This window comes from Rissa tridactyla, chromosome 8, assembly GCF_028500815.1.
Source record: "Rissa tridactyla isolate bRisTri1 chromosome 8, bRisTri1.patW.cur.20221130, whole genome shotgun sequence".
Taxonomy (NCBI): Eukaryota; Metazoa; Chordata; class Aves; order Charadriiformes; family Laridae; genus Rissa; species Rissa tridactyla.
Window position 1 is genome coordinate 36,779,269 of NC_071473.1, and position 19,715 is coordinate 36,798,983.

The following is a 19,715-nucleotide window of genomic DNA, read 5'->3' on the forward strand; positions in this document are numbered from 1 at the left end:
TCAATGACGGGAGCCTGTTCGCAATCAATGAGACACGTTATTTATTAACTACCTCCTTCATAATTGTCCCCAGACGGGAACGGCGACAGCCCCCCTCGACGGCTGAGGGGGTAATGGGCGGGGCCAGGAGAAGCCCCGCCCCTCCGGCCCCCGCCCGGGCGGGGCTTCTCCTGGCCCCGCCCCCTCCCTCTCAGCCCCGCCCCGCTCCCTCACAGCGATCCCCTCGCTTTAAGCAAAGGGTGGCGAAGCGGGCGAGCGTCTCAGGTGACGGCCGCTGCCCGCCCTTCTCCGTCCGCTGACAGCTGCTGTCGCTCGGCGGCTGCCTGAGGAGAGCGCGGTCGCCGGTGGCTGAGGGAAGGCGGCTGCCGCGCTCCCTCCTGCCCTCGCCCTGCCGTGCCCAGCCGGCGGCGCGGCTGCAGTACCGGCAGGCGGGGAAGCGCTTCTCGCCGCTCCGCCTCCGCCATCGCCTCCCGCTTGCGGGGATGTGTGATTGCCATGGCGAGGCTGTTCTTCCCGGGGGCCTGGCTCAGGAAACCCCACTACGCGCAGGTAGGCCGGCAGCGGGCCGTCCGCCGCGGCGGGCGGGTCGGGACGGGCAGGCCGGTGCCAGCACCCTTCCCTCCCCGCTCTCTCCCCCTCCCCGGCAAAGTTACCTCAGGAGCGGGCGCCCCCCGCAGGGCTCGACGCTTCTCCCGGGCCGGCGCGGGTGCGGCCGTCGTTCCTTCCCGCCGGCGCCTGGCGGCGGATGCTGCCCGGCGGGAGGTCGCGGCGCCGGGGCTGAGGCGCTCGCTGTGGCCGGCGGGCCCCGCGACGGCGGGTCTTTGGGGCAGGGGAGCAGGTGCCGGGCGGCCTGAGGGGCCGCGGTGCCTGTTGCCGCCTCTGCCGCCGATCGGATCGGGCCTCTCTTGCTGCCTCCGAGCGCCCTCCCTGAGCGGCCCGCGCTGCTCTCCGGCAGGACCTGTTACGCCGCAGCCCGCCCGCCGGCTCTCTGGCCCCCGCCGGCTCACAAGAGGCTTTGAGTTGGGCAGCTACACCCGCGGCATTGCCAGGGCCCTGAGGAACCCTCATGCTTTTCTCCACATGTCCTTCCTTTACACCTATCGCCGGTGCTGTGGGGATCCGTCCTATCCGAGGATGGACTAGGGCATGCGTGAGGAGGCTCATTTTTCCACGTGTCCTAAAAGAATTAATGTCGGGCGCTTTTAGGCTGTTCACAAGCTGTTTGCTCCGTGGATTTGTGTATGCGTTCATAGACACAGTTTGCTATTTACATATACATGTTAGTACTACTAAAGCTATCTGTGTAAGGATATGTTGGTTCAAAGCATTGTAGCTGTCACGTAGCAGGAAGTTCTACTGTGAAATGTTAGTCAGTTATGACCTAGCAGTACATTGAGGGTTATTCTCTGGGCTTCCTTTTTATTTGTTGCATTATATTTTAATTAAATTGTAACTAAAATGAGCAATTGTTGAGTTGAAGGGGATAGCTATAATATTTCTTTTTCTTATATATGCTACTTATGTTCATCATCTGTTGATACCTTATTAAATGCTTTGTGATCGTTGGATTTAAAAATGTAAACTTCATCTTGATGCATTTTTAAGTTTCAAATGTTTTAATTCCTCCTGGTCTGGAGCTTTTTTGGCCTCACTCTCTTTTTGGAACTACCTGAGACAGGATGTAACATTTAAGAAGTGGTGTACAGATAGGGGTATAATCTTACCCTCTTTAATATTTGTTTTATGGTATGTATCTACAAATCTGGGTCAGTATCACTTGATTTTTAGACCAGAAAAGATTGCTCTTAATCTATTTACTGAAGTAGACACTTGTATAGCATTTGGATTCCCATAAGAGAAAGCCTCTAATACAAATGAAAGTGAATTCATAATCTATATGCTACCTTTCAAATTAGGATTCTCCAAACTGTTTTCCTCATTTGCCTTGATAATAAGTCTCCCTCTGATCATTATGAGGCGTGATAACATTTTTCTTTATTCTTCTTCTCAACATTTACTTTTAAGGCCTTTCAACCAAAATATGGTGGTTTAAAATCTGAGAAACAGGAAGACAGCAAGATCATTTATTAGAAAAGCCAAAGAAGTTAAACATTTTTTTCTACAACAGATTAAAAAAAAAACCCAAAACACATTTCTGTCTTTGCTTTCTTATATTGGAAGCTGCATTTGAATATTCTACAGATTTGTTTTAGGAGACCTAATAGTAGCTTTGTGAACATTAACATATTTTTCTGTGTTAGACAGTGAATGTATGTTGATATTTGATCCATCCATAGAATGGCAGCAAGCTGTCGATATATTGACTTTCCTTGTTACTGCATGTTACTGTTGGTACATGACAACTGTAGTCATGGTTTAACTCTAGTAATTCCGGAGTGCGTTACTGAGATTTGTCTTCAAAGAAGCCGGTGCTCTCTAAGTAAACACTAGACCTTAACTTGCTGAGATATAGCTATGAGCAAGACGGAAAGATTTGTGTAGTATTGCTATGCAATATTTCAAGTAGCACACCAGGGGAGATAGTTGTGCAATGGAAGGTATTGCTAAGTGACTTCTGAATCTTTTTGGCTGGTGTCCCAGACTTTCTGAAAACTATGTTGTGAAGTGAATTGATAGAACATCAGGTTCTGTGAGGCAGAGCTTAATACCTGCTTTAGCTTTCCTGCTGTAATAGGAGCAGGATGCTATGAGTTGGTTTGCAACTGATACTGTACAGCAAATGCTCTATTATTATTTTACATGCTCTAGGTTTTATGTAGAATGCTAGATCCATAGGTGATCAGTTGATGATCTTTCTGGCTAAGAAGGCTGTGCTGCTAAGTATCAGCTCATGTAAAAGGAGCAAGGCAAACTCTTAGATATCTTACCTCAGCCCAAAACCTAGTGAGTTAGGGACCCATGGAGACAATGTTACGGTTTTGTCACAGAACAGTAACTCTGAAATACAAAATTTTCCCTTTGCTTAGACTGCAAATCATGTAATGCTAGTAAACCAAATTAAACAACAAAAAAAAACCCTCAAACCTGACAAATTTTAAATACTACTAAATACCACAAAAAAAAAATCTAGTTGTATTTACAGGATTTTACAGTTGGGTGATTAACACTGTTAGGATTTGATACGTGTTTTACAAGGAGAGATTAGTGTCCCAAATTTGGGAGGCATCCTGAAGTTCTTCCTGATAGCTGTAGTTAGCAATTTATCATGAGGCTGAGGGCAAGCCAGCAGGACTGTGTGTGACAATAATCATGTAAAGAACACCTGCATGCTTGGAAGCCTTCTGGTCCCTAGAGATTCTGGACTAAGTTGACAGGCTCTTTAGAGACGTCCCATGAATTTCAGTAATGTATAAGAGACTGTCTTTAAGGGGCAAAAGAATAGAAAAGTTTTAAAGCCCTGCATAACAGAAACTTCCTATATCATCTCTTTCCTCTAAGATTTTAATTTTTTTTTTCTGCTTAACCTTTTAAGGGGAAACATCCAGTTTTCTATCTTGGTCATTATTTTATTTCAAAAAATATCTCCAATGTTGTTTACTCAGTTTGATTACTTGGGATACAAATAATTCAAGACACTAGCATCGTCTTAAGCATGTACTGCCTGCTCTTAAAAATATGAATGTGTCCAGTACATGGCATCCAAGACAGCATGGGATAATATTCTCGGGCATCATGTCAGCCTACCTGAAATGCATCCAGTGCTCCATAAAACAACTTGAACAGAGAACAAAATGGGATTTCTAACATGATCACCCTACTTTTTTTTTTTTTTTAATCTGTTCTTTCCTATTGCTAATACGTAAAACAAATGGAGCGAGCAACTCAGACTTGGAGAAGATTAGCGCACGATGGTTATGTGGAATACTTTGCAGAATTAAGCTCTCTGTACTATTAAACAAAGAAACACTTTCATACTCTTTAACCATAAAAATGTTTTAAATAAAAAGTACACTTACAAAAAAACTGGCAAGTTGTCTTGCATTTTGATCCTCCACTCTCCATATGCTTTGGAGTGGATCCAAGCTTGAGTTTTGCCAAAAGTGGTTTTCCAATTCTTTCCAGGGGATGAATGTCTAATTATTATTCAATGCACATGACTTAGTAGAATATACAAGTGATGGAAGAAGTCGACTCTGTAATATCCTTTTAAGCATTACAAGTGCTTTCCTTCATTCTTGCATTCCCTGGCTCATATTTAAAAGTCTTGATGGAAGAGTGGAACAGAAAGGAGAAATTGTGTTTTCTGGTTTTGAATGCTCTCTTCCTTTTTTGATAATTTTGGAACTCTCAGTCCTTCTGTCACCCTGAATATGTGGTTATTAAAAATGTTTCATAGCAGTCTGTTATTATTCCAAATACAGTCTGTCTACATGTATTGCCCCCTAATCTCTGTATGTATTGCCCCCTAATCTCCGTATGGGACTTCTTGCTCAGAAATGTATTCAAATGACCTGCATAGCATATGTGCAGTAAGTCCACTGTATTCAGGATGCATTAGTGCACATGTGACCTAACCGGGCTCAGTAAGTCCATGTGTCTGCTACATTAATACAGCACACACACATCAGTTCTGACACTTCCAAGATGAAGTGGACTAAGTGTGTCTACGCTCACAGACTGATTCTGGGGAGGAAATGGAAATTTGATATGGGGGATGTATGGCAAGAAACAAAATAATGATCGGGCCTTTTGCTGAATGTGGTAAGGAGGTCCTTAATTTCTTTTGAATCAAAGAGTGGAACCTGATGGTCTTCTGTAAGCAGATATATGCTCTTGTCCGTACTCTGAACTGGCAGGGCATAAGTCTCTTGCAAGTCAAAAGCTATGCGACTGCATTGGCACAGTGCTGAGACCAAAATAAATCTAGCTTCTCTGGAACTTCCTGCCAAGTATATGATGTAGTCAGATGGCATCTGGGGAGGATTTTCTGTCCCAAACGCATTTTCTTTCTGCCTGAGAAGGAGGACAAATTTGGATAAGACCATATATACGGTATTCCCTCCTGTACTGTGAATATGGTCAATACTCTGCAGTGGTCCCGAGGCCTGCAGACCACTGCTGGTCTTTGAGACTGTACTAAACAGTATGCATTTAATACAAAATAGCATTAAATAACAATTTGGTTTAAAGTTTAGTATTAGAAAGGTTCATGGAAGGAGTCAGCAAGAAACTTTGAGGAATGAAGAGGGTTTGTTGTCCCAGAAGCTTTGGTTCCTAAGCAGTTTTTACACATGGAAACAGCTTTGCCTAAAATTGTCAGATTTATTTCTGTTGATCTTTCTCAGATTTTACCAGTAGTTTTGTGTGCTTTGTTATTTATGCTCTACAGTATTAGTGTTATTAGAAACAGTTAAAAAAAAACCCAACACACAACAAAAAAACCTGTCTCTAAAGGAAATCACCATATCTTATCTTTCAAATAGATGAAAGATAATCATTAGCACTTATTTGCTGTAATTCCTGATTCATAGGAGCTTCTGCTTATGTATGTTTGGGGAAATACTGAAGAAAGTTAATTTATTAGAATTTTCGGTGATCTTATTAATAGAAGATATTTTGTAGAGAAGAGTCTTGTGATGGGCTTTAGGAAGAACACCGTCAGAATTGTCTGTAGAAATGAGGATGTCATAAAAGAATATTTAGTTCTCCCTGTAGGTGTTCTGCAATATTTTATTAAAGGACTGGGTAATTAAATAGTTATAAAAGGTTCACTTCTAAAAACAAAAATCAAATTGAAAAAGAGCAAACACTTTTTTTTATCTTTCCTATTCAAGCATCCTGTTCTCTGCAGACTTATTTTCCAGACTGACTGCAGCTGTGGAACACTAATCGTTCATATATTTGCATTTAGTATATGACATTTGTGTCCTTCTTGTGGTTGCTTGTTCATAATAATCTGCAACCCATGTTGCTGTTTTTTTTGGGTTTTTTTGTTTCTAAAGTTTTATGAGCTTCTGTCTCATACAGATGTTGCTTGAATCACTGAAAACTGCCTGCCATTGTTTGGTATCCTGTCTTGTTTATCGGTAGAATTTCACATAATAAAAGAAGTTCTCATGTTACTTTGAATCTCTGAAAGCATGTGTGATGAAGTTAGAGATACAGATTTGGCTTTTGTGAGCTAGAAAGCCTTGTAAGACATACTGGTGTGTTGAACTAAACATACCCAGAAACTCTGTACTGATGCAGTTTTTGTCATGGATTGTTTTTATGCGTGTTGTTGGGTATCAATATGTGGAATGTATTTCAAATTGTGGTAGCTTTTGGCAAATCATACTTCTCTTTGGAGAAATAAAACTAAAAATTGCACGTAAGAAAAGCACTTAAAGTTCCCGGAAGGCTTGGTGCTTATCAGAAGAAAGGAGGTGTCTTGCTATAGCTTCTGCCTTGATTTGATTACTTTATTTTGGGGCAATATCCACTTTATAGCAAAAAAAATATTTCCTCTTACGTTCCTTATCTTCCAACTTGGATAACAGAACTTAAAGAAAAGACTTGGAATGCTTTGTAGAATGCAATATGGGGTAAACTGGGGCTTGAACCATATGAATGGGTCCCCTATATCCTCTCCCAAAGAAGCTAAGTAAATCTAACATTGAAGCTTTATCAGCGTGATTTTAAGTGTTGACATTCATGCATGTGTTTCTTTGGAACAGAATTTTAGCATTGCTCAGGTGTAGGTTCTTTTAGATTGTAAGAATAGATATTCTGGATGCAGTTTGTTTATAGATAGCAGTTTTGAAGAAGAAAAAAGTAGGAAATGCTGTAACTGAATACACTTTGTGTTAACCTGACATTCCCAACACCTCTGATTTGCACAGTCGAACCTGGCCTTGCGTTGCAGCTTGCCCTTTTGTGGCTAAAAGGAGAAAGCCATGAACTTAAATGTTTTAAATTAATTTAATTATGCTGCTTGTATTTGAAACATTTTTTTTTTTTAGCTTAGTTTTAACTGGTGCTTTTATTTACTGTCTGAAAGAAATAGTACCTAGACTTATCTGAAGAATGGGACTTACAGGGAAAGTGTTTCCTTCAAGAATGTGCAGAGGTTATGTCAGGATGTGAGGTGACTTCTGGTAGGATTCAAAAAAGTTAATTTGAAGAAACATAATTAAACTGCATACATGGATAACATTTGAAATTAAAGTACATGAGATGATAGAGAAAGCACACAGCTTCGCTACTGAATTCTTAAATTATGACTGTACTATAGTGCTGTTTACTTAAAAAAAAGAAAAAAGAAAGAAACTAAAACACAAAGAACCTCCACGTTTCTGGAGGAAGCTTTTATGTATAGGGATGTCACCTGTCAGCTCTTCCAGCTGCTGTAGGCCAAGTGCTGGATGGAGAGCAGGAGACTACCATTCTTTCTTGCTCTATATAGTGTCTCTCAGGAGCTCTAGGCTGGGTATGGAGCGTGGGAGGTTAGGTAGGAAGGAAGAGGACTTACTTGAAATGACAAACAAGATTTTTTTTTTTTTTTTTTTTTTTTGCTGGCAGCAAATTTAGGTGGAACATCATAAGCTGTTTAAAAATGTAAATCCTTTTCAGATTGGATGCTCAAGAGTTTTGTTGCTGTAATTCTGTGTGTGTGTGATGGTTGTGTTTGGGACTTTATTTATTTTATGAAATACCTGATGAAACTTTGTCTGAGTTAGGTTCACAACGCTACACAGGTGGTATATATTTAGATAGAAAATAAAATTTCTTAAGTTAGCTCTGTGATGGTGTGTATGCAAGAAGTTAAGGATGGTTTGAGTCAGCCTTTGCCAGTGCAGCAATTCTAATTTCAGTTCAGCACATCTTAACTGTAAGGGGGCTAACCTCTGAGCTCTGTGGAGTGTTGTCCAAGATGCTCCTCCGACCTCATGCTCCATTAGTTTACTATATGTGCAATTAAAGTGGCAGAGTGAGCATGTGCCCATACCATAGCTACTCCAGCTCGTTATTTGTTTGACTACTGGAAACTTCCAGTGAAAATGTTTGTTTTTTTTATGAAGAGGATGATTCTCAGAGTATGAGACAAAGGTGTGTTTGTTTGGCAGAGGATTTGGGCAAGGGAGTGGAAGTGGGAATAATGGGTAGCTGTTTGCTCAGTTGACTAGAAGTCAATCCCAATGAAAAGATAAGTATAAAAAACTAATGAACATGCCTTCATTGCGTAATTATCAATAACTGAACATGATACAATTCTATCAAAATATCGTGCTTTAATTACAAATAGCTTTTGTACTTCTCGTGATGCTGCTGTATCTCATTGTGCTTGCAAAGGCAAAGAAGATAATTCTTTCTATTTGATACTGTACCTAGTTACAGAAACGTTAGGCCAAAGTAAAAATAGATGAATGACTCACCTAGTTAGATAATTTCAGGAACTGTACTACAGAGAACTCATTGGTATTATTGTGATGTTGAAACGAGCAAAAAAACCCCTAAATTCTAAGTTATGAAACCTCGCGTTTTTAGGTCGTGTAAGAACGAATAAAAGTAACTAAATTATTACAGAAGACATTGAACCTGCATGACTGTACTATAGTAGTTCTTATTTGTAAGTGCTAAAACTGTTATATATCATCTGTCCTTTAACGAGCAGAAAGTGTGAAGGTAGCAAAGAAAAAGCACATTGTGTTCTCTAGATGGACTGAGAAAAATCTGTTTGTATGCTTACAACTGATCCGGATCAGGTGATCCCTCAACCCTGAACCTTAAGTGTTTTTGATCTACTGGTTTGGTTCACCTCTCAGCTCAAAACTGTGTTTCAAGAGACCTCTGCTGGAGGGCTGCTTCAGGGCTGGTAACCTGGGTTTCCTGGGACAGATCTGCTGGGGTAGAATAGATCTCTCTGGTTTTGTTTTGGTTTATTTTGTGTAGTGTGGGTGTAAGAACTAAACTATGCAAAGAATCCATCTGCCCTGCTTACAGCTTTCCTTTGGTTCTGGAAGTGAGAACAGGGAGAGAGACACCCTCCTAGTGCTTTGCCATAGCACCTCTGCTGGCTTCCCAGAGCTGCGAAAGAAGGATGCTCGTGGATGATAAGTGCATTTGACACATGGGTGGTAGTTCAGGACAAGGATTCTGAAGTAGAAAAATTGTGCTGGAGAAACTGAAAGTGTATGAGGCACTGAGTAGTGCTGGAAACTTACTTGAGAATGAAAGACTGGAAGTGAGGCCAGTGTTGCAGAACCAGATGGAAGTAGACTGGAAATAAATGGAAGAAAAAATAGCAGATAATGTGTGGCTCAAGAAGAGGGACACTATGACTGGCTAAGCAAACAGCTTGAGATGGGCACTGGAAAGAAAAAACTAATAAGTGAAAACTGTAAATGACTAAATACAGAAAATGGTCTGAAAGAACAAATAGATGAGGTTGAGTCCACCTGAGCTTGAACTAAGATTTCATTTCTCTTCTGTAGGGGGTGGTGGTGGGGAAGTGTTTCTGAACCCATTGGTGAAGTATCAGTTCTCAGTTATTGCTGCTTCACATGTAGGATGACTTCTACTGCTTTTCATCAGTCTGTTCAAGCAGCAGGGTTTGCAAGAAAGTTTGTGATTCTTCATGTTGTAAGCATGTAGGTGTGGTATTTTGTCTTTTTTTTTATTCTTTTAAGCTGGCAAATTGCACTAAAAATCTTGCAATTCTGTCATTTTAGTAGTGTTCTTTCAATGGGAAAGGCTCATGCATGGTATTTCTTTTTTTGATGCTCCCCAGCCCCTTGATGTCAGTTTTGTTTTCTTGGCTGTGCTGCCCTATCCCCAGCTTCCTCATACATTTTTCTAAGCTCTTTCTAAATGTACTGTAAACCACACAGCATTATTGTTCGTCTTCTTTTGTACTCTGTCCAGTTTGTATCCATATTGTGGACACCATGCTTTGGAGGAAATTACATGTTACTCCAGCTAAAGTCTTTGTGGCTCTGAGGAAAATAGCAGAGATTATTCCCATTTTACAACACTCCCAATAAAATATCTTAAAAGAAAAACTTGTTGAAGGAACTATCTGGTCAGGATTTATAACCAGAATAAAGTGGTTAGTTATATCTATCTCTTCTTTTAATTACGTAGTTTTAAGATCAAGTCAATTGAGCATGTGTGAAGGAGTGAAGGAATAGGGATGCACAGCTGAGGCATGCGGCAGGACCACAGCTGTATGGATTGGAATCACCTTTGAGTCTTTTGGAACTGACCTTTCTCAGATTATTTCTTCCAAGAGGAAAGGATATAATGCATGCTGTTTGTTCATCATATTTTTATAAGTACTCATAAATTATTGTAGTCTTTCTGGTTAAAATGAAAACACCGAACACTTGACTTATTTATATCTGCTGCAGTTCTGTGTTTTCCCTCCATTTTAAAGCCAGGTAATACTGTTCATCCTCTTGTCATCTTCTGGAACCCGCTTCCTCTCACCCCTCCCAGGTCCCCCTCTGTAAACTTTCCAAGCTTTTAGCTCATGGCTGAGAGTTCACTTTGAAGCAGTATCAGGTTTTCCTTTTTTCTTTTTTTCTTTTTTTTTTTTTTTTAAATCAGATTAATTCTTGATTTTTCAAAATAAAACATTTGCTTAGTTTCATAAAAGTTTAAAAACAGTTTGAAATTTTTAATCAGTTGAGGAGTTAGCTGTGCTTTGCTTAAACGTAGATCAGATACAAATTTATTTATTTATCTATTTAGCACTGGCCCCTTGATAACCTCAACCCTGATTTGGAGGGACCAAGGGTATGAGGCATTTCAAGCTCCTGGTTACAGAAAGTTCACTTCTCTTAGGTGAGTCTGTCAGAGACTTCTAGCAGTAAAATAATGAAAGTTTTTATACCTTTGAAGAAAACATGATCTGAATCAACAACTTATGATGAAGTATTTGATTATTTGGTTTCTAGATTTGCATTGATAATTCCTTCATGGGTTTTTCTTTTTTATCATTTTCTTCAAAGCATCTTTATTGGTGGACCACTGATATAGTCTAGCATGACAATCCTGTGTTCCTGTACAGCTCTCTCCTACCTTTCCTTCTCTCGCTACAGATAGGTAAGAGGGTACTCAAGCACTTCCTTTATTAAAGTGGCCCAAATCTTTCAAAGTAATTTTTATTTTAGTAAGTGTGGGTTTACGTATTTGTATTCCATGTTTCTCTTAACCTATATTTATATCAAAGATGTGTAGTTTCATTCAACTATTAGACATCTACCCTGCCACAATCAACCTTTCAAAATTCTGATAATACTTCTTAAACAGTGTAAACAAAACCTTTACATTATTTAATGATAAACCTTAATATTTAGTCTTATGGATGTTTAGAGAAGACTAAGGATTCTATAAACAGGGTTTACTGTGGGTGGGTGCAGTGATCTGGTTTTTAAGTGACTTTTTGGTACATGAACATGTTATGTGTATTACAGAAAGGAATATTCATTTTGCTCTCTTCACAATCTAAAACATGAATGATTTTAAAAAAATAAATGCTTGTAGTACATGGTCTTCTTTAAACTGGTTTAACTTGCAGCACTGGCAGTGGAGGAACAAAACCTAAAAATGAGGCAAATAGGTTTAAAATGTTGTTAGTAAAATTACTTCATAATATTTCTAGTGGTTTTGCCAAGGTGCACTATCCTGCAGTTCTGCTGACACAGCGCTTTGCAGGCTTGTGCTGTAAATCAGATGAACTCCCTGATTTCATCTGTGGTATAGACTCACAAACAGTTCTTTGGGTATAATTACGAAAAAAATGGGCTTCAGTGTAGAGGTGCAAAGAAGCAGGGGCAAAGCAATTTGTACTGTACTGAACAATTTATATAGTAAAACTGCAGTCTACACAAGTCCACAGGTGTGATTGTTCTGTTTCAGTTCTTATTTTCAAAAGCAGAAAAACTTAGAATATGACACTAAAGATTTTTTGACTGTAACTATTTACTTACCAGTGAAGTTCCTGTGACTGTTATGACCAGATCATCTTGTGGTATTTCAGCTGAAATACAGAAAATGATAGCTTAGTGTATTAAAGAAAATAGAAATCACTTTCTTCAATCTCCAGATGCTGCACTCTAACTACAGTATTTACTCAAAGGCAGAGGAACTGGTCTTGAAGCAAGGAAAGAAATTTTGAGATGATAAAGTGGACAAGTGTGCGTATATGATCCTATGGAAAGAAAACATCCAATTTCAAGTCAGGCCTCCTGTGTTAGACTTGTATACAAGCATGTTACAACTCTCACTTACTTCAATAAGATGTCTGAGCTTAAGGTTGTTCCCAAATATACTTTAGTAATGCTGCTAATTTTTTACTAAAGCTTTGAATTCTTGTGGACTGTGACTTTTGAGATCTAGATTTAGGTGTGAGTCATCACCTGTGAGGCTTTGGGTGGGTTGATCTGTTTCTCCTTGTCTTCAGGAGAAGCGTTCACCCATTTTGTATCTAAATTTTCATTCTTGCAGAGATTGTGGATACATATTTATGAACATCTTGGAACCACAAACAGTATTTTGATGTGGAATTTCACGGTACTATATGTTTTTAAGGGACATAAAGCATCATGAGAAATATTGATGCTATAACTGTTCAAAGGCCATACCAGCATGCTCCTGCTTTTCTGTTGGGTTAACTTCTTGCATTATTCAGTTTGGCTTTTTGGTTGGGGAGTGTAGGGGGCGGTGAGGAGGTTGGGGATTAAGATTTCCTTGTGCTGAGGCCTTTGACTTTGGCAGCATTGTATCTCATGGTCATTTGGGCATAAGGGGTGTCTACTCAGTTCTCTCAAAATATATCCGAAAGGCTCTCAGTCTTTCTCATAGAATGAGTCACATGAATTTGTGACTGCTCTTCTACATTTGAAAGTGTTAAAACACTTTGCATGTACCTTTCCCTTGATTCACAATTACCCATTTTTAAAAAATTGTTATGCTATAAAATGAAATGATAATAGGATATAAAATTAAGGGCTGAGCCATATAGCATCATCTTTCCTAGCAATTTTTCTGTGTTGTTTCTTGGATTCCTGCTTCTCTTTGAGACTTTATGTTCCTTACAGAACTATACGGGGTCAAGATACGCTTCCTCTTTAGTCTTTGGATGAAGTCAGTGCCTGTGTGAAACTTATACCCTGAAGCATGAATTGAGTTATGGTGGAAGGGTCGGAACCACGCTAGATGGAGAGTAGGACTTCTATACCTAGGGATTACACTTCTTTTGTTGAGGTCTGAAAAAGTCACTTCTTGTTATAGGTGTTAAACCAAGCTACCGTTCAACTGATCAGAACTTTTTCTTTAATCTTACTTTCCTTAAAAATAAATAAATTACATATTTAGAAAGGGAAATGCATCTTTGAAGATCTTCCTATATTTGTGGAAGGTTATTTTCTTTAGTAACATTATTTTTTTCTAAAATATAAAATACTTAAAAGATGAAGCCTTATTCGATTTAGTGTGATTTAAGATAACTACTATCAAATTGTAGTAATTTGGAATTATTTCAGTGCTTTTTCTCCCATGCAGACAGAGCCATCTGAAACTAGTATGTGTGAGATGGGTTAGTTAACGTGGTACGTCTACATATACATGATGGCAAAACTGCTCATCATTACTGCCTTTCTTGGAACCGTTTCCAAACACATGGAATGGTTTCTCTAGGAGGAACAGCTAAATTATTACCTGTTAATCTGGAAAACAGATGACATGGCAGGGAGGCATGTGATGGAAGCTCACCAAATCATGACAGATGTTGAGAGAGTGGACAGAAATTGGTAACTCATCTCTTCCAATACATGAACGAGGGGATCTCAAACAAAGCTAATATGAACCAGATTTAAGCGAAATGAAGTCCAGTCCCTGACCCCAGTACAGTGGATAGTAGGCCTGTGGAATTAATTTCTAAAGAGTGTTCTGGATGCTAAAAGCTTATGTGGATTTTAAGGAGTCTGGGTGAGTTCATGAAGGATAAATGGTTGGAGATTTACTAAATATAGAAAATCACATCTGGCTTAGCAGGTTCTTCTAGAGGAAAATGGGAGCACATTTGGGATATATATTATATGTTCTCACTCTTCGATGGCATCTATTTATAGCTATTGCTGAAGATCAGGATACTAGCAGAAATGGATCTTATACTGAGCCAATATAGCTGCTGTCATGCACTTTCCTTATATCCTGTTGCTAAGGCTGATTCTGACTTTCTAATTCTTTTCTAATCCCGATGTGAGCATGAAAATCAAACCGTTAGCACACCAGACTCAGAGGAGGGGAAAAAAGAAAAAGAAAAAGATCAAAATGTGCCTCCTCCCTTACAAGGCACTTTGCTCTCCCTCAATTCTTAATTTATAAATGCTTTATTCCTCTGTCCCTAGTGAAAAATGTAAATGTAAGGCCACAGAATCAACAGGAAAGCCTTGCATGCAGTTATGAGAGAGATCACTGAGGCTAGTAGAAAGGAATTTTACTTGCATAATTAAATGGTGTCATTTCAAGGAAGGAGTGGAAGACTTCAGCACATGGAACCTGTCCCTGATACCCACTCTGCTCATTGTGTATCTGTCTTGCATATTTTTACATCAACATAGATTATTTTTTGACCAGATTCCTGGTCTGTTGGATTTGGTTTAGCAGGAGTGGAACATAAGTAACTGGTTTTAGAGAAAAATGGAAGTAGTTGAGTTCTGACAGTTTATGATTTTGATCAAATAGGTTCTTGCAATCTGGCTTGCCCTATGAGGGTCTGTCATGTTTTGTTTTATTTTATTTATTTATATTTTAACTTTCCTTCCACATACATAAGTCAAACTGACCTCCCCTGTCAGTTTTGCTCACTGAAGGAAGTGAATGTTCTGTGTAATGCAGTCTGCTTATTTTATCACCGTGGAAGTCAAATTCTTAAAGGTGAAATAGTAAATCATGTTTGTTTCTATCATTCTGAATCCGGCTGAATGAATTACAGAGAATGTTTTCTCTTTGTTTCCTTTAGGTACGTTTCTCATATATGCGGATGAAGTATCTCTTCATCTCTTGGTTAGTAGTATTTATTGGCAGCTGGGTTATGTATGTTCAGTACTCCACCTACACAGAACTATGCAGAGGACATGAATGTAGGAAAATAATAGTAAGTATATTTAGCATAACTTTCTTAAGTGTTTGTCCTGACTAATTCCACAGCCAGTTCAGTCAGTGCCACATGTAAATTAATCAAATTCTGGTATTCCATCATGTTGAAGTAAGATTACATCTTCAATTACAGACAAAACCATATATGTTTCTAAACATTGTTTTGGTATAGAGTTATTAAAATTGTTTTCTTGCATTTTTCTTTCAAGGGTCAGGTGTTGGGAGAGATACAGTTGTTGCCTCCTTTCTTGGGAAATTTATTAAATATTTTTCTCCCTGTTTGTTTCAGTGTGATAAATACAAGACTGGAGTTATTGATGGGTCAGCATGTAGCAGTCTTTGTGCTAAAGAAACATTGTATTTTGGAAAATGTTTGTCAACAAAGCCAAATAACCAGGTAAGGCTCTACTCATCCAACCTAGTTTTATTGTTTCCCACTGAAATGTCATTGTCTAGAACATCAAGTAGACTTTAGTGTCAGTAAGCTGTATCTGTTTGATATGGATTATTTCCAACTATTTGCTGTGCCATGCAGAGCATGTCTATATATGTATATAATATACCTACATAGAGAGAATATCTAGGTATACTATATACAATAGGCACCTATATATAATATACCTGTATATAATATTATGTATTATTCGTCTATGCAGAGGGGTACATTACTATTTTATAATACATATATTTTGTAAACATACATATAAAATATACCAATCCTTCCACATTTTGACAGAATACCTATACTTTTGTACAACATACTTCTCTGCTGTCCTGCTTCCCAAACAGAAGCAGCAGCCTCTTAACAACTTATGCGAAGATGGTAGTAATGCCAATATACTGTTTATCAAGCCATCTTTGTATTTTGACAGTGTAGTGTCTCTTAAGTACCTGCAGTAGTATATTGTATTTGAAGTTGCCATTGTTTGAATGTGCTCTGTGCATTGTCTGTACGTAGGACTGTTTTCTAATCTGTGTTGTTACTTGACTCTTGAAGCAGTGGTTGGAGTACAGGTGGTCTTTAGCTGATGGACTTCTAGTGTTTTTTACCTTTTCCCCCTCTTTTCCTGCATAGATGTATTTAGGAATCTGGGGAAATCTGCAAGGTGTTATAAAATGCCAGATGGAAGAAGCCGCCCAACCTGATTTTGGTACTGACCCAGAACCAAGGAAGGAAATAGTCCTATTTGATAAACCAACAAGAGGAACCACTGTTGAGAAATTCAAAGAAATGGTATATGGTCTTTTTAAAGTAAGTATATGCTTATTTATTCTACTTTGATAGAAAGGCTTATTTTCCTGCAGCTGGAGAGAATGTCCTATTGTATGAGCATTGTTCAAGCGCGTGTTAGAAAAACACATAGTTTTTCTCAGAGGTGCTTATCTCAAAGTTTTAAGTAACTAATTATCAGGACTTTTCCTTGCTTTTTAACAGATGCCAGCTAGTATGCATCTTGCATGTCTACAGCTTTCACTTGTATTTGTATAGAAAATATGGTAAAAATACTTTTTGTTGTTGTTGTTTTTTGCTGGGGTTATTGTAACCAGGTACAAGGACTGAAGCACAATTTGGAAACTTCATGCTTGGGAAGAGTTACTATGTTAACTGAGCAGCAGGAATCTCTCTAACTAGAATGACCAGCCATACTTCTCCCAGTTCTTTCTGTGTTATATTAATGTGATACTTATTTCTGTTGCTTTAATGCTCTCCCAGAGTTTTCATAATATAGAGTCGTCACTTCAATGCTGTGTCAATACTGATTTTTTGAGTTTTCTTTCTTAAAATTTTCTTGATATTGTCATAGCTCCTGTGTCTCTAGTGATAGAAACAATTCTGGTCTAGCTGAGTGAGCACATGTGCACACATATAACATAATTATGTAAAGCTGATGACGGTTGTCATGCATTACAATAGCTTCGTCTCTAGGAATGGGTGAGCAGCAGGTGTTTTAGAGTAGTTTTTAGGAGAATTTGGGAAAAGTTTATGTGACTTTCTGTGTGTGTTGGTGGTAGTTGAAAATGCAACTGTTCCAATTCCAGCAATGGCTTTTTTCCTGTATTGATACAGTGGAGGCTGTTGTATCAAATAACAAAATTAAGTATTTCAGTACACTTACTGTATGGGATTTGTACCCAGTGTCTTGGTACTTTTTATAGTTGGCCAAAATGTAGTTAATACTGTAATTTCTCTGCACCTGTAAGGTTTAATCAGATGAAAACTAAACCTGATCTAAACATTTGAATTCTACATACTAGTACTTTCAGAATATTTTATACTTGGTGTCTTTGAAAACAGAATAAAAAGGAAGCTCTTCAGGCATCTGGTAGCAAGCCCTGTGACATCTATAACCAATGAAAGCTAGAACATAACATACCCTAACCATACTATCCATGGTGGTAGTGGATTGGTGGTAGTTAATGGAATCATACTTAATCTTTTTCATTTGTTGTTTTTAGGCAAAATTGGGTGAACAAGGAAATCTTTCAGAACTGGTTAATCTCATCCTGTCTTTTGCTGATGGAAACAAAGATGGTAGAGTTTCTTTGCCAGAGGCGAAATCTGCATGGGCACTTCTGCAGCTAGAAGAGTTTCTGTTAATGGTGATCTTGCAGGATAAAGAACATACTCCCAAGTTGATGGGATTTTGTGGTGATCTCTATGTGACCGAAAGAGTTGAATATACCTCTCTCTATGGAATCAGCCTTCCATGGATTATAGAACTTTTCATTCCCTCTGGCTTCAGAAGGAGCATGGACCAATGGTTTACTCCATCATGGCCAAGAAAGGCAAAAATAGCTATAGGGCTTTTAGAATTTGTGGAAGATATTTTCCATGGACCTTATGGAAACTTTCTGATGTGTGATACAAGTGCCAAAAACTTGGGATATAATGATAAATATGATTTGAAAATGATGGACATGAAAAAAATTGTGCCAGAAATGAATTTGAAGGAAATAATTAAAGATCGTCAATGTGAATCAGATTCGGACTGTATTTATGGTACAGACTGTAGAACTCTGTGTGACCAAAGCAAAATGAGATGTACCACAGAAGTAATTCAGCCAAACTTGGCAAAAGCCTGTCAGCTACTTAAAGACTATCTGCTTCGTGGTGCTCCTTCTGATATCCATGAAGAACTAGAAAAACAACTGTACTTGTGTATTGCCCTTAAAGTCACAGCAAATCAGATGGAAATGGAGCATTCTTTAATACTCAATAACTTGAAAACTTTACTGTGGAAGAAGATTTCCCATACAAATGATTCTTAGCTTCTCCACCAGCAGAAGATAATATTGATGCCTGCCACTAGAGGTGGCCTACCACATTTGATAAAAATTATCTGCAGCATTTTTTAAAGACGTTTCTTTACTCAGATTTTATGAATGGCTCTTTAACTCTTGCCCTTCAGTGACGGGCCTTTGCAAAGAATGAACATGCCACTGGGTGATCGGGCAGAGGCCAGAAGCACTTCTGGTGTTCCAGTGCTGTGTTATGGAAACAAAAAACCCTGCATGCTTGACTGTTCTGTGCACTTTGTCAGATCTTGACCAGGATGAAAGTATTCACTGTGCCACCACATCAACTGATGGAACATCTTACAATTCCGTGAAAATCATTGCTCACATGTGAAATACCTGCAAAAGATTTTTATCCTAAGTAGTTTTATGATGAACCACCACTACTGCAAATGATGTGTCTGAGTCCAAGCTGCTGTTGTGAATAAACTGAACTGTGAGGTTGAAGTTTACTAATACCTTGGCATGGCAGAATTTGCACATTAATAGTTTTTAAACTGTGGAAAAATTAGAATTTTACTGTAGAACTGACAGGTTGTAATATGAGACTTAAATCAGATTGTTTATACCTTGTTACCTCATGCTTACATCTTGAATGTTTAAGTAGTTCAACATTTTTTAATGAAGTCCTTATACAGTGAACCACGTTGGGAGCCAAGAACTTTAGAATATGCTACTTCTTAGAATCATGCATATAGTCTAGCAGCAATATCAACATCTGTTTCAAAAACCGTAGATTATTGTACTTCAGTTGAAACCTTTAACCCAAATTAAGCTGTTGCAAATATTGAAAAGTAAGGAGGTTATGGACTAAGCTATTTTATGAGAACTTAAGTTAATTTTTAAAAATACTGATAGCAGAAATGTGCTAACAGTAAAAAAACAAAACAAAACAAACCCTTGCATAGTGTAGGCATCTGCTGTATGACAAGTGAAACAACTTATTGTCCTGGTCCCTTAATTCATTTTCAACATAGGCAAAAAGGACAAGCTTTATTTAAATATTTGAAAGGTTGTTAACTGCTTTAAGTATGCTGTATTAAATGCATTCCTTGAATGATTAAACCGAAGTACAGGACAAAGAAAGTAATTTCTGCATACCATATGTAATAGTATGCAGCTTGGGTTAAGAGTGCACTGTTTTGTAAACATCAGCTTTTTAGTTTAAAAATTACTACGGTAATTATTATCTCTAAGTTGATAATGTCCTCCAATTATAAGCTATTACACTCAAATATAAAGTGGTCATGTTCTTGGTGGAAAAATCTGACTGTAATTGCTACTAGGTTTTGGGCAGAGAAGATTATTGAATC

The 19,715-nt window shown here is 38.6% G+C and overlaps 1 protein-coding gene across 1 annotated transcript; it reads left to right on the top strand.

Moving 5' to 3' along the window:
* Positions 1–218: 218 nt before the first annotated feature.
* On the top strand, positions 219–19,344 carry DIPK1A (divergent protein kinase domain 1A). The gene is made up of 5 exons (XM_054211458.1): positions 219–549; positions 14,969–15,103; positions 15,395–15,502; positions 16,181–16,357; positions 17,563–19,344. The coding sequence occupies exons 1-5, from the start codon at positions 496–498 to the stop codon at positions 18,373–18,375; spliced, it is 1,287 nt and encodes a 428-aa protein (XP_054067433.1). The 5' UTR covers positions 219–495; the 3' UTR covers positions 18,376–19,344.
* The last annotated feature ends 371 nt before the right edge of the window (positions 19,345–19,715 follow it).

Coding starts and splice junctions, on each gene's coding strand:
- DIPK1A (XM_054211458.1), top strand. CDS start 496: ATGGCGAGGCTGTTCTTCCCGGGGGCCTGGCTCAGGAAACCCCACTAC. Junction 550..14,968: donor GGAAACCCCACTACGCGCAG/GTAGGCCGGCAG, acceptor TGTTTCCTTTAG/GTACGTTTCTCATATATGCG. Junction 16,358..17,562: donor TGGTATATGGTCTTTTTAAA/GTAAGTATATGC, acceptor TGTTGTTTTTAG/GCAAAATTGGGTGAACAAGG.